Source organism: Hirundo rustica, chromosome 2 (assembly GCF_015227805.2).
Source record: "Hirundo rustica isolate bHirRus1 chromosome 2, bHirRus1.pri.v3, whole genome shotgun sequence".
Lineage (NCBI taxonomy): Eukaryota > Metazoa > Chordata > Aves > Passeriformes > Hirundinidae > Hirundo > Hirundo rustica.
This window is the reverse complement of record NC_053451.1, coordinates 49,040,604-49,056,499: the sequence shown is the minus strand read 5'-3', so window position 1 is coordinate 49,056,499 and position 15,896 is coordinate 49,040,604. Positions and strand designations below refer to the sequence as shown.

The 15,896-nt window shown below is 35.9% G+C and overlaps 1 protein-coding gene across 7 annotated transcripts in view; it reads right to left on the bottom strand.

Moving 5' to 3' along the window:
- The window catches only part of B3GLCT (beta 3-glucosyltransferase), a 51,035-nt gene that overhangs the window by 3,991 nt on the left and 31,148 nt on the right, over positions 1 to 15,896 (bottom strand). For all 7 annotated transcript variants that reach the window (XM_040056547.1, XM_058419448.1, XM_040056552.2 and 4 more), the window contains 9 exons: positions 15,314 to 15,425; positions 12,728 to 12,864; positions 11,847 to 11,910; positions 9,229 to 9,360; positions 8,174 to 8,243; positions 4,168 to 4,281; positions 2,435 to 2,534; positions 1,405 to 1,524; positions 744 to 888 (listed from right to left, as the gene is read on the bottom strand). In XM_040056547.1, coding sequence (XP_039912481.1) covers positions 744 to 888; positions 1,405 to 1,524; positions 2,435 to 2,534; positions 4,168 to 4,281; positions 8,174 to 8,243; positions 9,229 to 9,360; positions 11,847 to 11,910; positions 12,728 to 12,864; positions 15,314 to 15,425 — 994 coding nt within the window. The remainder of the gene's footprint in view (positions 1 to 743; positions 889 to 1,404; positions 1,525 to 2,434; positions 2,535 to 4,167; positions 4,282 to 8,173; positions 8,244 to 9,228; positions 9,361 to 11,846; positions 11,911 to 12,727; positions 12,865 to 15,313; positions 15,426 to 15,896) is intronic.

The window sequence follows — 15,896 nt, the reverse complement described above, 5'->3', positions numbered from 1 at the left end:
CTTGTTGATACCACAGAAGGATTTGGTTTACTTGGCTTACAAGGAAGAAAATCTCTATAGCTTCAGTGCATCACGCTTTCCACTGTGACACAGTTAGCTTGTTAAACACCACGGAAGACAGAAACAAGATTAGAATCTACTCCAGCCCTTTTCTCCCAAACTCAGATGAAAATTATGTTTTCTAAGCTCTCTTTCCCATAAGCTAGCATACAGCAATTTATCATACTTATACCATTTTTCAGAATCCATCATAAAAGCAATAATTTCATATTTTCTATCTTCACTAATGAGGTATTTCAGAGTGGTAAATACTGAAGCAATACAAAAAACAGGTAAGTAGAGTGGGCAGATTTATTGAAAAATTTTACAGTCAGTTCTCCATTACCTGAAGAAAAAAGTATTGTGTTGTAGGGTTTTTTTTCCCTTAGAGGATATATGACTACTATTCAAAGCATGTGGTTCCCAATTCTGTTTCTTTTTCAAAATCCTCACCTCTGACTGCATTTCTAATAAAATGCCATTATAGGTTAGCTAAAATGCCATATAAACTAGGAAAGCATTGTAGTAATCTGTGGTATGAGAATGTTATTTGATCAGTCTTGTTCTGCTGAGAATCAAGGTAAAGCAGCAGCAGCTTCTTGGTTAGTGCTATTACATATTGATCGAATTTGAATATTTATTACTGTTTCATGTGTATACTTAAAAAGCAAAATACACTTTTAATACTCAAAAATAGCTCTGACCTGATGAAAAAGTGGACTGTGTGTTATAGGGATTCCCAAGCCACTGAAACACATCCCAAGGACCATATCATCGGGTGCATCCGTGCTGTAACACCGGCATTTGCTAGCAAGTAGTTTCTGAACAGCTGTTCTGCTGAAAACCATCCTGAATTATAATAATTAAAAAAAGCACATGAAATGTATAAAAACTTCCAAAGACACCAAATAATTGTAATTAATAAATATTGCTAAATTATTTAAAACTGCAAGACCAAACGCAGCCCTTTGATAAAACACGTTTGAAATTTAAAATTTAAGGCGTCAGAACTGACAAATAGTGTAAGAGGCATTTCTATACTGAAAACTAATTACAGCAATTATACCCATTGTTGTTATTCCAACAATAAGTTAGCTACCCACCATTTTTATTACAGCTGGTAATTCCTCCTAAACTTGGCCTAGACCCAAAAAGGGTGTTCTCCTCAATCTTGCTCAAATGTAAGGGAAGGGAGTTGGGGACTTAAGACCAGCATGTGTCACTACACAGAAGGTGTGTAGTAAATTGCACACATTTGGGGAAAACATCACTGTTTCCGTTGAAACAGATTTGCGTCGTAACTTAAAACATTTGAACTCAAAATAGGAACTAGTGTAGATCTCAGTAGGAACTCAAATAAATTACCCTCCTCCACCAGTGATATAGCTGTATCCTCCTGTTCCCAAGCCATAGCCGTAACGCTCTCCAAGGAAAACTGGTTCGTTTGGGTCATAGCAGCTGAGCAATTGTCGGAGTCTGAATATACTGTAACATGAAAAGAATATACTATAATATGAAAAGCCGTTTAAAAAAAAACCTTGTAAACATTCGTTTTGGAATAGACACTGCTCCCCTCACCAGCATTCTATTAAATACCAGAAAGATGACAGGAGAAATTCAGAAATTCTACCCAAAAATCTCCCCCAGAGATACAAACTGCTAAACAGAAATTTATGACGGATTATTTACTATGAGAGATGATTGCACAATTTGGCCAAATTAGCTTATTTTTTTAAGTAGGCAGTCTGTCGGCAAAACTGCAGCTCATCTCAGAGAAAGCATGAAATGACACTTTCCAAGTAACGGTAAGATCTTTGCAAATTATCCTTGAACATTTACAAATTGAAAACTAAACCGGCAGATTTAGTTCTATGAATGCTGCATTACCCACAGTTACATCCTCTCACTAGATCTTCTGTCTTAAAGTGTTGTCCTGAACCACTTTTCATAACCATGGGATCCTGTGCACTGCTTATGCTGCAGTGTCAGATTTTACAAGAATGGGATCTAATTTTCTAACAAAGGCAAGTTCCAAAACACCATTCTGGGTAGCTCAAACAACCGACCCAAGCTCATGGAACCTCTCTTCTGACACATTTGTCTGAGGAACACATCTTAGAAAGGTTTTTAGCATCAGCTCAAATGTACCTACACTGAGGAATCACAAAACCAGACTATGTGATTACATGATAATACTGATATGCACAGCTTTAACCAAGTTACAACATCGCCTCTAAAAGAATATTGATGCAAAGTGACAATTTTTTTCTTCAAGTAATATAAAGCCACATGACTAATAAAACAGCTGTCTCTTAAATAAAGAAGGATAGGTGAATACTGCTGAATCTCATATCGACATAAAGAGTGGTAGCTCCTGAAGCAATGCAATATATACCTTATCAGTGTGTCATCATCCACTACAACTAACCAAGGTGTTCTGGCAGAAGTATGATTCAAAAACCTTTCCAAAATGGCAAAAGTTTTGCCACAGTGACCTAAAAAGAAGAAAAATCAACAGAATATACACTTAAATAAAATAGGAATTAAATTAAAACCAAGCTTTATTCCAGTCATTTGTCAAGCTGTTGAACAATAATGGACTAATGGCTACTCTTAATTTAAAGAGCTGTAAAAATGAGGAGACTGTGATAGAAAAATGTTCTGCAAAATACTCCAAGATATTGTTATAGCGTTTCATGATGCATCAGGCAGATCCACTGCTTTTATAGAAATGTTTAAATATATTTTAATCTACTGTACTCCTCACTGGTAACTCAGGTCCTGATCACTGCCTCCGAAGAAAGGTCTGAACATTTATCACAAGATTATAATGAAGTTCAGAGGCTAAGACACCCTTTGCTAGGAGTGCAGAAGTGAAATACCCTTGTTCAGAATAAGCAGGACATGAGAAACAAGACGTTTCAGACCTCTACTGAGTCTTTTTTAGCTCTTTGACAAACCTCATTTCATCACAGTTGATTGTCTAAAGTAATTACTGCTATCAGTATTACATCTAGTGAACAATCACTCAAAATAACAGTATTATATTTGACGCCAGTTTCAGTTAAAATATTCCTGGAGAAAATGCAGTAATTTTCCTCTAAAGAAATGAAGGAAGTCCTCGGTCTCTCATTTCGTCAGACTGCGAACTTAATGCAGACTGATATGTGAATATTTACAAAATTAAACCCAAAATATCTGTATCATACTCTATCACAAAACGTGGAAGCTCCCTGGCATGACTAGAACTGCTGGGCATGGCTTCTACAATCGATCCACGTGTGTCCAGCAGGGTTGCTGCCTCCTGGAAACACTCACTGCTTGCTCATTTCCTGCTCCACCTGTGCACACAGAAATCCCTGCCTATTCTCTCTCTAACAGGCAGAAAAAAAAAAAGGACAGAAACAACCCAGAGGTCAGAACAACTGACCTTGTGGGCCAGATAAGGCTAACATGCCACTGCCCGGACACCTGCTGTAATTCAGAAGGTAACAGATATAAAATACCAGCCTAAAGACAATATATCAAAACTGAAAAAATCAAAATTAATAAGCCCAAGAAAGGCATCATATCCATAGCCTTTTTTCTATTCAAACACAAAGTAAATTAATTTAAATGCCTGCTGTTTGCCATAAAACGATGTTTCAATCTTAGCATTTAATTTTTGTGCTTAAATCAAAGGCACATGGATATAATATCCGAATACCATATGGCAAGCATTTTATGCTTAGTACAGTTGGCACTGCCTGAGGTCTTTTGAAATAAATTTATGACTTCACTGTTGATCATCCTACTGAAAATCATAAATAACTGCAGAATTATTACTCTTACCCCAAGTAATACCACCATTTTTTTTCCTCTTGGAGTACATCAGCATACCATGCTTTCATAATCTCAGTACTTAGGTTTCTGCTAAAAAGAACATGTTATCTACGTAGGGGGACTCTGAATGTACTCTCCATCCATTTCCTGTGTGGAGAACATTCTTTTAATTTAGGCTGCACATATGTGCTAGAGAAAAACAAAATTTCTAAATTACATGCTTGACATGAAAGACACACATCATCCATAAAACTCCACTTTTTCAGCCAGTCATTTGTGCAAAGCTGCCAACAGCCAGTAGCTCACCTCTGTCAGTGTTAGGGATGCCTAAGTCTATAGTAGGAATGGAGATGTCTGCATAATCACTGTAGTATTCAATAAGGGCGGCTTCTCTCTCCCAAGTCTGCTTTACAACTGGTACTGCAAAACAATGATTGGCATTCAAACACAAGGAACTGCATTAAACTAGATACTTGATCCAAATATTCATATTAACCACGTTCGTTAGTCACATTTCTTCACGTGGTAATAAAAATGATTCTAAATGTTCATTCAAGTTTCTTTCCCATAATATTTAGAGAAAAAAAAATTCACAATTTTATGAAAGCCAGTCAGGACAGTTTTATTTAAATGATAAAAAATCTTCTATTAAAATATGACAATATTTCATTATACTATTATTCACAATAATTATTGAGAAAGGTGATATTCACATTTTGGCTAACAAAAGCGTGGAATTCTACTCTTACACTTGCTATCAGACAAATCATAGCACACATCAGCATGAACACTGTCAGAGATTAGTCCTTCTTCCAGTACTGAAATGGCACATTTTAACCCAGCTGTACAGTCTGTAACATTCTGAATCAGAAACAGACCAAATGCACCTTTTGAAAGAGTATACTGGTATTATACGCATCCTATCTGACAGCAACATCATATTAATGCTCCAAAGCACTTGTCTCTGGAGACACACTCACAGGACATTTTAAACCATCCCTGTTATAAATGTAAAAATATTCATTGTTTTATTTATAAAAAAGCAGTACTTGTATATTATAGTTTATAAATATCATACAATCAATTTTAATCCCATGGAGACTCTATTCAAAGGAGGACTGTTTAATACTTCTCTAAAATACTAACCTTTTTCTTACTAGTATGCTATTTCACATCAGCAGTTAAAATTCATCGCACAAAATTCTAATAACGATGCCATGAGTGTTTACATTACATCCAGAAGTGAATGAATTATGGGTAAAACAGAAAAAAATCCAAACATCTGCAGGGTGTTCAGAACAAGACCATCAGATTGAAATAATGATCTCTTCCATCTTAAAAATGACAAGGTCAGGCCTGAGATGAGCAAGTACTCTGAGCAAGCATTCTGCTTTATGCCCTCTGACACCATCCAGGAGGTCTCACTGGTAGCAGGTAGTGCTTTAAATGGAGAAAATATTTATACAACCCTGATGCTTGTGAACAACTCACTTTAGCCCCTTGCTAGAATCATCCATCACCTAATTTGATGTTTGTTGCCTACCTAATTGCTCACTTCCCTCTGCTCTGAAGACACAGGATTTATTACTCTTGACTGATCAACACTCAGTTTGATAAGTTACTTTTTAGTTCATTTTAGTGTTAAGACAGTCATAAGAACTCAATGCAATAATGGAAAGGCTTCAATATTTTGAAAATAAAATATCACTTTTGTAGCATTTTGCAATGGTCCCATACTACTTTTAAAAGTTCTTAAAGAAATGTAAAAGTATTCTCATTTTTCATAAAACATCCTAAAGGAATTATGTATAAAAAAAATATATATAGGCAGGAAATTATTTTCTTATTTTGTTGAAATGTTTTACTTAAAAATGCTTCTCAGCAGAACCAAACCAGAAAGGTTTCAGAAAACAAGGCTCCAGAACAGAAGAATCACAGATACACAAGAGCATCCAAACTTCCCCTGGCAGAAGAGATGCACCTGTGAGAGCTGTTCAACCCTTCTCCAAACAAGGACCTGAAACTCCACAGGGTTCTTTAACACAGAAATATTTGCTATTACAGACTGAGCCTCTGAATTCCTTTGGTGGAGCACCCCTTCTTTCTATAAATGAAGAAAAGTTTACTGAAGCAAGGACTGAGTCTTTTTGAGTCTTAGCTCAGTTCAGAGGTCTAGCAAGGGGGCTGTTAGCTGAAGTGTCCTTCTCTTTCCCCTGCTTGTCTTGATGGAAGTGTCACCATGAGGACATATGTCAATCATAAACTGAATCCCACAATACCTTGTAATTTCTGGCAAATCATATCTTCCAAAAGAAAACCACTTGAAATTTTGGACTAGATGACAATGGAAATATTTATCGATAGGTATTGATACTTGTGATCACACCAAAATTTAGTACCACTAGAGATATTTAAATGTCAGCTCTAAGCCCTTAATGACATTTTATTTCAGCTACTTCTAGAACCCTGATGCATGTTTGCAGTCTTGAAAATTCCTTTTTTAACTACAGATGGTATGTGTAAGAAGGAGAGCTGTATCTGAAGTGATTTCTGAGGTAAAATTTAGCTGCTTTTAAAAGCACATCTATTTCCAAGCCTTAATGCTGCATTAATGTAGTTTTTGGCATACAATAAAGAATGACTTACCAGGTAAAAAGAGCTCTCTGAAGCTGCCATCCATTAATCTTTCAAAATCTGGAGTAAGATTATCCTCTATTGCACAACACTGGAAGCTGTGAGGAAAGTTCAAGAATTTTCCTCAGTCTTCAACAGGTGTTTCTTGAAGGATGTTTATGCTATCTTTTTGGAGCCTTATGTTTCTTTCTGACTTTCTAGGGGGTTTTCTTTCTTTTCTTTTTCTTATTTTTTAAAGTTTTGATATTTAAAAATTAACATGGATCCAGGACGGAGAACTCTTCAGTGAACTCCAATTACAGGAGAGTCAATTTTGTTTTCTTAAAAGCTACTTTAAAGATAACCTAACAATTACATTATCAAAATACTACAAATGTGCCTTTGTCAGGTGCAGTAGCATTAAGAAAAAAAACCATAAATCTTATAATGAAAAAATCTTGCCTGTTTTTAACCAGACGTAGTTAAGAAAAGAGCTTTTAACTTTCATCCTGTCCTCTGACAAACAGGTGTGGCAAAACCCTCTCAAAATCCAGTACAACTACTAACCCATTATTTGATTATTTTTCCAATTATAATCACTTTAAATTAGGCTTATAAACAAAGTATAATGAAGACAGTATTATGCACCTGGAGTAATAAAGAGCACACAAAATTCAAGCAGATCCATGGAAACAAATCTCTTCCTTCTTAACAAAATGTCTAGAAGCAAACCAGAGCAGACTGGTAGGTGGCATCAAGTAGGTGGAGCATCTTCTGTTAAATTGGTGGATTTGGAATTTTTGCATCCAAGCTTTGCTGAGACTTGTTCTTCCTCAACTTATCTGAGCATTACTGTGTGTTAGCAGAAGCTGAGAGTCTCTCAGTCTCTCTGTGTCTGCTTTCTGTGCCTCTGAGGAGGAAGTTGATGCTTGCTGTGTGTATCTTGTTGGGCTGTGCTAGGGTTTTTTGTTCGTTGTTTCTAGCATGGTGACTATTACTGCTTGTGTAACTCCACAGTTTTCAGATGGACTTACAGATGAAACATGCACTTATAGTGTTCCACACACTCTTGACGTGGGCCACTGACTGGACAAAGTACTACATATGACCAGATTTCTAGAAGTTTTCCCATTCCAAGCATTATAAAATACGCGTGCACAAGGAACGGCCAGAAGCAACACGACAGCATAAGCTGCTCAATCTTTTACTGGAGAGGAGGGCAGGACAAAGGGAAGGAGGAGATGAGGGACCTTTCAGCTTGTACAAATTTCTAAGTCAGCCAAAGAGCTGCACAATTGTCACTGCTGGTACAAAGAGAAGAAGCAATTATCTGGGGGAAACTCACTGAAGGACGTTAATAGCTGCTGTATTAATTCATATATATCATACAACAATATGAGCTAACCCTATGCAGGTTTTAGTTTAGGTATTCAATTCCAAGTTTTTTTGCCAACGGTGACTAACGATGAAACAATTATTTATCTTAAATGTTTCACAGCACTCCTGGGGACTCTGAACAGCAAAAATACTCCACCTGAAGAATAAGCTGTTTATAATTCAAAAACTTTCCTGTTTCCCAGTCAATTTTGCAAATATTTAGTCCCAAGAGCTACAGAGACAGCATATATCAGCTTGCTTTTTAAATATTCATTTTATGAACTGTATTGCATAGAACTACCTTGACCAGCCAACAACTTACTTCTGTCACCATGAAATTTTCGACACGTTTTTACAGCAACAAAAACATCTTCCTTATTCACTGGCTCTCCCTAGATGAACAAAACAAAAATTAATGTTTTATGTGCAGGCTATGCCTGTAGTATTTTATAGGATGTGTACGGACATACATCTAATAAAATAGGAAATATATTTTCATTGTATATTCCATCAAGGAGAAGAGTGTTTTTGTAATACACCAGGAAGTAAATTTTTTTATCTCTTGAAAAAAAGGCATTGATTATTTAAAATTCCTGAAATAACACTATTGGAATTTTTTTTCCATTGATGCAGTACCCTAACAAGAATTAAAACAACTATCATTAGGAAAAGACCATGAGTAGAAAAAATTGTTTAACTAAGAATGACTCATCTGAAAAAGAATGTTTTCTTAATTTCTTTGACATCTGTCACTATGAGAAGAAAAATTGTATCACACTTGAAAAAAACAGCTTAAATGCTACACACTAGGAATCTTTGAATTTCATTAACTGTAATAAACCATTTGACCACTTTGATTTGTTATCCTTTTTAGCACCTAGAATTTTGCTCTCCTGGAAGCACAGAACACATTTTGGCCGCTAGCTACACTTAACTCATAATATAATAAATGTATTCTCCTAGAGGTGGAAGAGATGGGTTGCACTTTAAAGCACCAAATACTATTTGACATTTTATCTTTAGCCTCAGCAAGTTTTAGATTCCCATCTGTGGGGGAAAAAAAAGATCATCTATACTTCAGTACCTCACTGTGTAAGGATAAATAATTTATAGATCATGTGCCAACCAAACATTGTGGTAGCCTCATTAAAGCATACCCAATATTAGTTGCCATGAAATATTCTGTGCCACAAAAGCCTGAAAGCATATCCAAAATACATCCTACATAAATGCCAGAACAAAGTATTTTGTTGGCGTTTCTTTTAGCTTACTTGAAAATATTTTTTCAAGTTCTGAGATTTTTGAACTCAAGTATCACACATTTTAGTAGGAGTCTTACTTTTACTAAGCAAATGGTACTTAAAATATTGTACTTACACAAAGTGGCAGAAAATTACTGAATGTTGTTGCACAGTGATCAACCTTATACAAATTCACATCATCTGTACAGAACTCAGGCACTGGAGTAAGATGTGGTCCTTCCCCTTTCTGCCAAATGTACAGGGCAATCTATCAAAATCAGAAACGTTTATATCAGTAATTAAACTAGATAAAATTTTTCAGGACATACAAAAAAATCACATAAACAGGAAAAGTGAAAGATATGGGATGGTGTAGCAGATTTGTCTCTGAGTCGATTAACTAATTCCTCCATATTCTGCTGGTGGTACCATGCTCAGAGCCAGGCATTGTTTGCTGGCTCTTCCAGTTTCTTCCCTCATCACTCCCTGCAACTGGAAGGACAGAGAACAGTACTTGTGCTCCTGGGTCCTTTAACCAATTGTATTAGTTCAGAATGCAGTTATTCAGAATTAATGCCTATTACATGAACCAACAAAGAAGCAGTGCTCCTAGACAACAGAGTACTTAACAACTGTAACTTATTGCCAATTATTTATGGAAATTCACAATGTGCTAAAATTTCCCACTGCAAAATGAAATTTCAATAGAAAGCCTTAGAGGGGTGTGAAGCTATATCATTTCAGAGGTGAGGTAAGAGTGCCATTTTGGGTTGTAGCACAGGATGAAACTAAAACAATAGAAACAGATTTACGATGAAAAGACAAAAACAGCCTTAACCCTAGTTCAGATCTAACATTAGATGTATAAAAAAATCCATTATTCAATTCCAGCTTTGAATAGTAATCAGGGAATATGCCACATACTGTACAGGAACAAAAAATCTAAGCAGCAACCCACAAATGAACAGCAGCATGACAAAAACACTTTACCACATCTGCAAGATATGAAAGTGATATAATTGTCATGGAGATAAGAAATAGGGACTTGGAAAGTAATAAGGTAACACAAACAAAACAGAAATCATAAAAGGATGCAGCGCACAATAAAATACCAAGGACTAGAGGCATATGTTATTAGGAGTCTGTCAAACTAAAATATTTCTTACAAACTTAAACATTATACACAATCATTAAAAACAGATTATATTCTTTGATTTGTTGTCAATCTTGATTCACACAAGAAGAACATAGACAAAAATGATTTAAAGACAGGAGGTGGTGATTTATTAACTAAATGAGAGAAAATTAAACTGTCTCTAGGGAGACATGAGACTGTGCAGAAAGAATAGTACAAGGCTGAAGTAGAATAAATTTGAAATTAAACACATACAAAGACCTGCTAACAGAATAATAAGTGGATGGAAGTAATTTTTTTTCATCAAGTGATCAATTGTTTTTTACTAAGCAATCTGTGGCACATAAAGAGTGGCTCTTACTGTTATTTTTTTTAATCATATGTTTAGAGACTTTGTTAATGCTGAGGTAGACTGGAATACTGGGAATATACTATTTTGTCTTAAAAATAAAGTTAAAATAAAATGACATTGTGAAGCCCAAGGTATTGCATTGAGGAAAATTAACAAGAGAAAAAAACCCACCTTCTTGTTTTATCTCACATGCAAATGAATGCTGAGAGAGATTCAGTTTGAGAAATTGAATTGTTTTTGAGAAATACATCAGTCAATGAGGGGAAACTATATAAAAGAATGATTTTGCATAAAACCAAATGTATTTAAATATGCTAAAAAACTATACTCTATAAATACACTGTAGATTTATGTTGTAAAAGAGGAGGCTTATGACTGTTACAAGATCTGAAAAAACAGACAGTTTTATGTAAAGATGGGTGTTTTCCTGGACCAGAGCAACAATTTATAGATGTCTTTCAGGGATGTTAAAATAATTAAAACTACCTCAGTGTCACTCATAATTTCAGCCCAAAATTTTTATCCTATTCTCTTATTTCCCTCTTCACATTCCTTTTTCCTAATCCAAATCATATTCTTATTCCAGGCCAGAAGTCTATTCTAGATTCATCCCCCTCTTCCATCCCTGGTTGAGAGGTTGACTTTGGTGACAGTATAAAACCCCAGATGGCATACATATTTTAAATGCAGAAAAAATAAAAAGGCCTCCAAAAAAGGAGCACAGATACAGCTTTCTTCTCATGTTCCTTTCAGTCAGTTCACTCACTGTCTGAAATACCTTCTACCAACCTTCAGAAAGTGTTGTACACCAGAGACAAAAAATGCCTTTCAGTCACAGCGCTGCTTGTTCACACCAAGGTAGATTCCTCAGAGTACTCAATGCAAACCCCACCATATTTAGCTCTGAGAGTCTGATTCAGAAAGCCAGTGAGGATGGCTGGAATTGAGATACTACTCACCTGATCTTATGATTCATGAACTGGAAGGAAGCCTCTCTCCCTCCTTACAGAGCAATCTTAGAAGATACCTTAATGTATACAACAATGTATGCATTCATATATGAATGCATGCTTATTAATGAGTTTTCCTATGCTTAAAATAGAGTTCTAAAGTATTACAACATTCTAAAGGAAGGAAAAGAAATCTAACATGCCATTGCAGTAAAACTTTTTCGCAATGTTTAAGAAAAATCCCTCATTTCCATTATGATTTAACACCATTCACATACATAACTGAGAATTTTTTCTTTCATCACACCACTGCTTACCTCATGCTTTAAATCTATTGTGAAGTCTGATTTGAGTGGTTCACTCTTCAGCTTCTTTGCAAGCCTATGCAATTAGAGATGAAGAAATTTAATCAAACATTTAAAAAGAAATCAATCACTAGTGCATGCAGGCAAGTGTGGCTGGTACTACTGACCACCTTATAAGGGAAAAATTATTAATAAACCACTTTTCTGTATTTACTGCCTCAAGAAGCAACTTAAATTTATCATATAAATCCTTTTCTTAAAAATTCTGAACAGCATCATGATGTCAAATATTAATTTTCAGCACACACATTTTGCTACATTCTTCCTGCACAAGAAGAAAGTTCTGATCTGGGGAAGATGGAGTTTGGCGTAAAATTCTCAACAAATTAAAAGCAGCAGTGCATTTGAAGCTCAGCATTTATCATCAAATGACAGACAATATTCTGTGTATTTCAAAGCATAGTATTTAGGGACTTTCAATTCATGAGAACATTGATCCTTGCTATAGTAAGATGCATTCAACTTCTGAAACCCACGAACTTTTCAAATCTCATTTGAAAGCATCTAAGCTGAAATAAATATGTAGTTTGTCTGTACAGCATGAGAAACACTTCTAGAGGGCAATGCAGCCACTCTACGAATCAAGAATAAAACCACAGTCTGGGGGAGAACACATTCTTAAAATTACAATATGGCATTGAACTAGTTAAGTACTGGACAACATTAGCTAGTTGATGTAGGCAGAGTGAAGTGAAATAAGTCACATGCACAGCAATGATACAGAAATCTATTTCTGCACGCTTGTTTAAATTTGAAGTGCTTACAGTAATTATAATTGGAATGTGTAGAATGATGGAGAATAAACTAGAAGTGACTTAAAATTCAATCCTTACTTGTTAACAAGTGGAATGCTAAGTGCCCAACCAGCAGCAAAATCTGGAAATTTAAAGACTGTAGGATTTTCAGCAAAGGCATAATGGTGAATTATTGTAGATTCTTCATCATATAATGCTTTACCTAAAAACCACTCCTGTAAAGGAATATAGGAAACAATTTTGTTCATCTACAGCATCCTTTTAGTGAAGATGACGACTGTATTCATGCTGAATAAAGCAAACCTGAAAACAAAAACAAGGGAAGCATATTGTTCACAATAAATTATCTGGACAAAAACTGTACTTGGTAAGAAAAGAAACTATTGTTCTCTGAAATCAAACACTCCAGAACATGCCTTGGCTTCCACCTGTTCATAGAACACTGAATCCCAGAGTCAGAGAATGGCAGAGGTTGGGAGAGGCCTCTTGAGATCCTCTGGTCTAATTCCCCTGCTCAAGCAGGATCACCCAGTGCAGGCTGCCCAGGACTCTGACCAATCATGCTCTGAATACATTCCACAATCTGGGCAACCTGTTCCAGTGTTTGAATTCTCAAACTGACTGCTCTCTAGACAAGACACTCAAAAGCATTGCATTCAGGAACTTCAAAAACAGAGCAGCTTTGAATTTCCATCCATCTGGCCTCTTCTACTCTAGGAACTTCAAAAGAGATTGCAGCTGTCACACCCTCACAGTTGCACTGCAGCATTTTACAAGTTCTTATGATAAACTGTTCTGAAGACAGATCTTTTATACCCTTTAGGTATCAACAGCTACTAAGTCATTACTGCCCATCCCACTTGGTTTATTCATTCCCAACATCTTTGGAGCTGTAGTCTATCGCCCTGTTAGGATGACTGGAAGAGGAGTGGCACATACGATTTGGTTTAACCTTGCTGCCATCTTCCACTATGAAAGTACAGTTTGAATCAATCTACTGTTGAAACACAGAATCACAGAGGGGCTGAGGTTGGAAAGGACCTCTGGGGATCACCTGGCACAACCCCCCCTGCTCAGGCAGGCCCAGCTACAAAGCAGGATGCTCAGGACCATGTCCTAATGGCTCACGAGTTCTATCCAAGGATTGAGACTTCACAACATCTTTGGGCTAGTGCTCATTCATCTACACAATAAAAAAGTAATGCCTGATGTTCAGGTATAATTCAGCATCTGAGTGTTTGCCTTGAGGTCTGTATCTAAAGACATTCCCCATTGTTTTTCAGTTTTACTGCAGCCAATAATACCCTTGGTTATCACTGCAGGACATTCTCTTAACATTCCTCCATCATTTTTTCAATGCTTGGAAACATCTGTTTCCACTCATTTAATTCAATACTACACTTGTATCAGTCTCAATATTTCTGTTACTAATCTCTACATATCCACATTGAAAAGCTGCAGATTCATCAACAATTCACATGCACACTGCAGACCTCTTAATGAAATAAACATACATCAACTGTTTATTATGCAGACTACTGAAACTTTAAAATGAATACTGAATGAGCTCTGATATAAATCACCTTAAATTTTGTACCTGGTGGACTATTACTGTATATAAGGAATCATGGATGGATTGTTACACTAAGATGACAATTACTATGTACTAAAGCAAAATGGTTTATTTTCCTTTTATCACAGGTTGGAACGTAATTTATTTTGTTAGAATCCGTACATAATGAAAAGGAGAGCGTAGAACTGGAAAAAGGGCAGCATCTAAAACAAAACTGTTCATGTTTCTATTCTGAGAATATCAACTACAAGTACGTGCTTTTGAAACAGAAGAAAAAAAAGGATATTCCAATATCCTGAATATATTAGTCCTCCATTTTGAAGACCAAGTGTTTTAAAAAGGTAACATCTGTGAACTGTTATTATTACTATTTTAGAAAAGAACTGTGAGAAAACATAAGATCATGTGTCTTAAAAGGAAGTAAATATACTAAGGTGAGTCCTGAAGCAGAATTACAGTAAGAAAGCAAAACACATTTCACATAGTAGATTTTACCTTCTTTTATTACAGGCAAAGGACTGACACCAAGCTGGTTTTTTTTCCTGAACACTGAAAATTCTAAATACTAATACCTTTCATGTGCTGGCATTGCCAAATTTGCTTTGCTCCTTGGTGACTGTACTGTTTTGTTCTGCAAGTCTTTTGGTGTTTTGTTTTTTTTCCTGATAGGTACAGAATACTAATCACCAAGACACATCAGAAACTCAGAAAGAGAATGCAAGTAAAACACCCCACTATTTCACATCAGAGACAAACTAGCATCAGTCACTCAGTCTGATGAGAATCAGAATTGGTAACAGACAGGAAAATGGGAAGAATGTACCATAAAACCTACTACATTCATATTTTTATTTATGGTACATAATTCTCAGGCTTATTCATAGAAAAAAATGGTTTCTCTGCTCAATTTTAACAGTTCTTCAACAGCTATACAGGCATTTGTACTGCTTTGCGTTAAATACCTTGCTCTCAGCCTCAGCAACAAAAAAAATCTATGCCCCTGTTTTAAGGTGTTTGGACACATCTTTTCCAACATTTGGGAAAACAATCACACTCAAAAGAAAGGTCAAATATCTACATTTTTATTTCACCTTAGACTTGTCAAATCTTCTGAGTGTTTCTAGCAGTTTTACTACTTGTATTCTTGTATCTTCTTCACAGAAGAAAATCCATGAGGTGTTCCTACCATAGGTAACAGAGAAGCTAAAAAAGGAAATAAACATTTTACTAAAAAGGTGGCTTATGAACAAAAATAGCAAATTCAAGGCACATTCCCCAAATATAAATTATTTGCCATCGGTTCTTCATTTACACAGAAGCAGAAAATTTTACTACTGATTTAGAATTACACACCAAAGGAGTACTGTGAATGGATAAAGATACTGACTCTGCTGCTATCTGTTTATAAAGCACCAGTTATTACAGAAAGAAGGGAACAGAGATACATAAAGAATTTCCATTCAGAAATGTACAGGTCTAATAGCCACCTGTGAATTCAGAAGTCCATAGATAACAGTTAAAGTTACCTTCCCCTTCTTCCAAGGGGCCCCACCATTGGCCATCTAAAATGTAACAGCACTGCAACCATCATCAAAATGCCTAAGAACAGGCTCTCACAGCTGTTGGACATTCCAGACACTGAAATCCAGGAAACTTCCTGCCATTCAGCCAAGA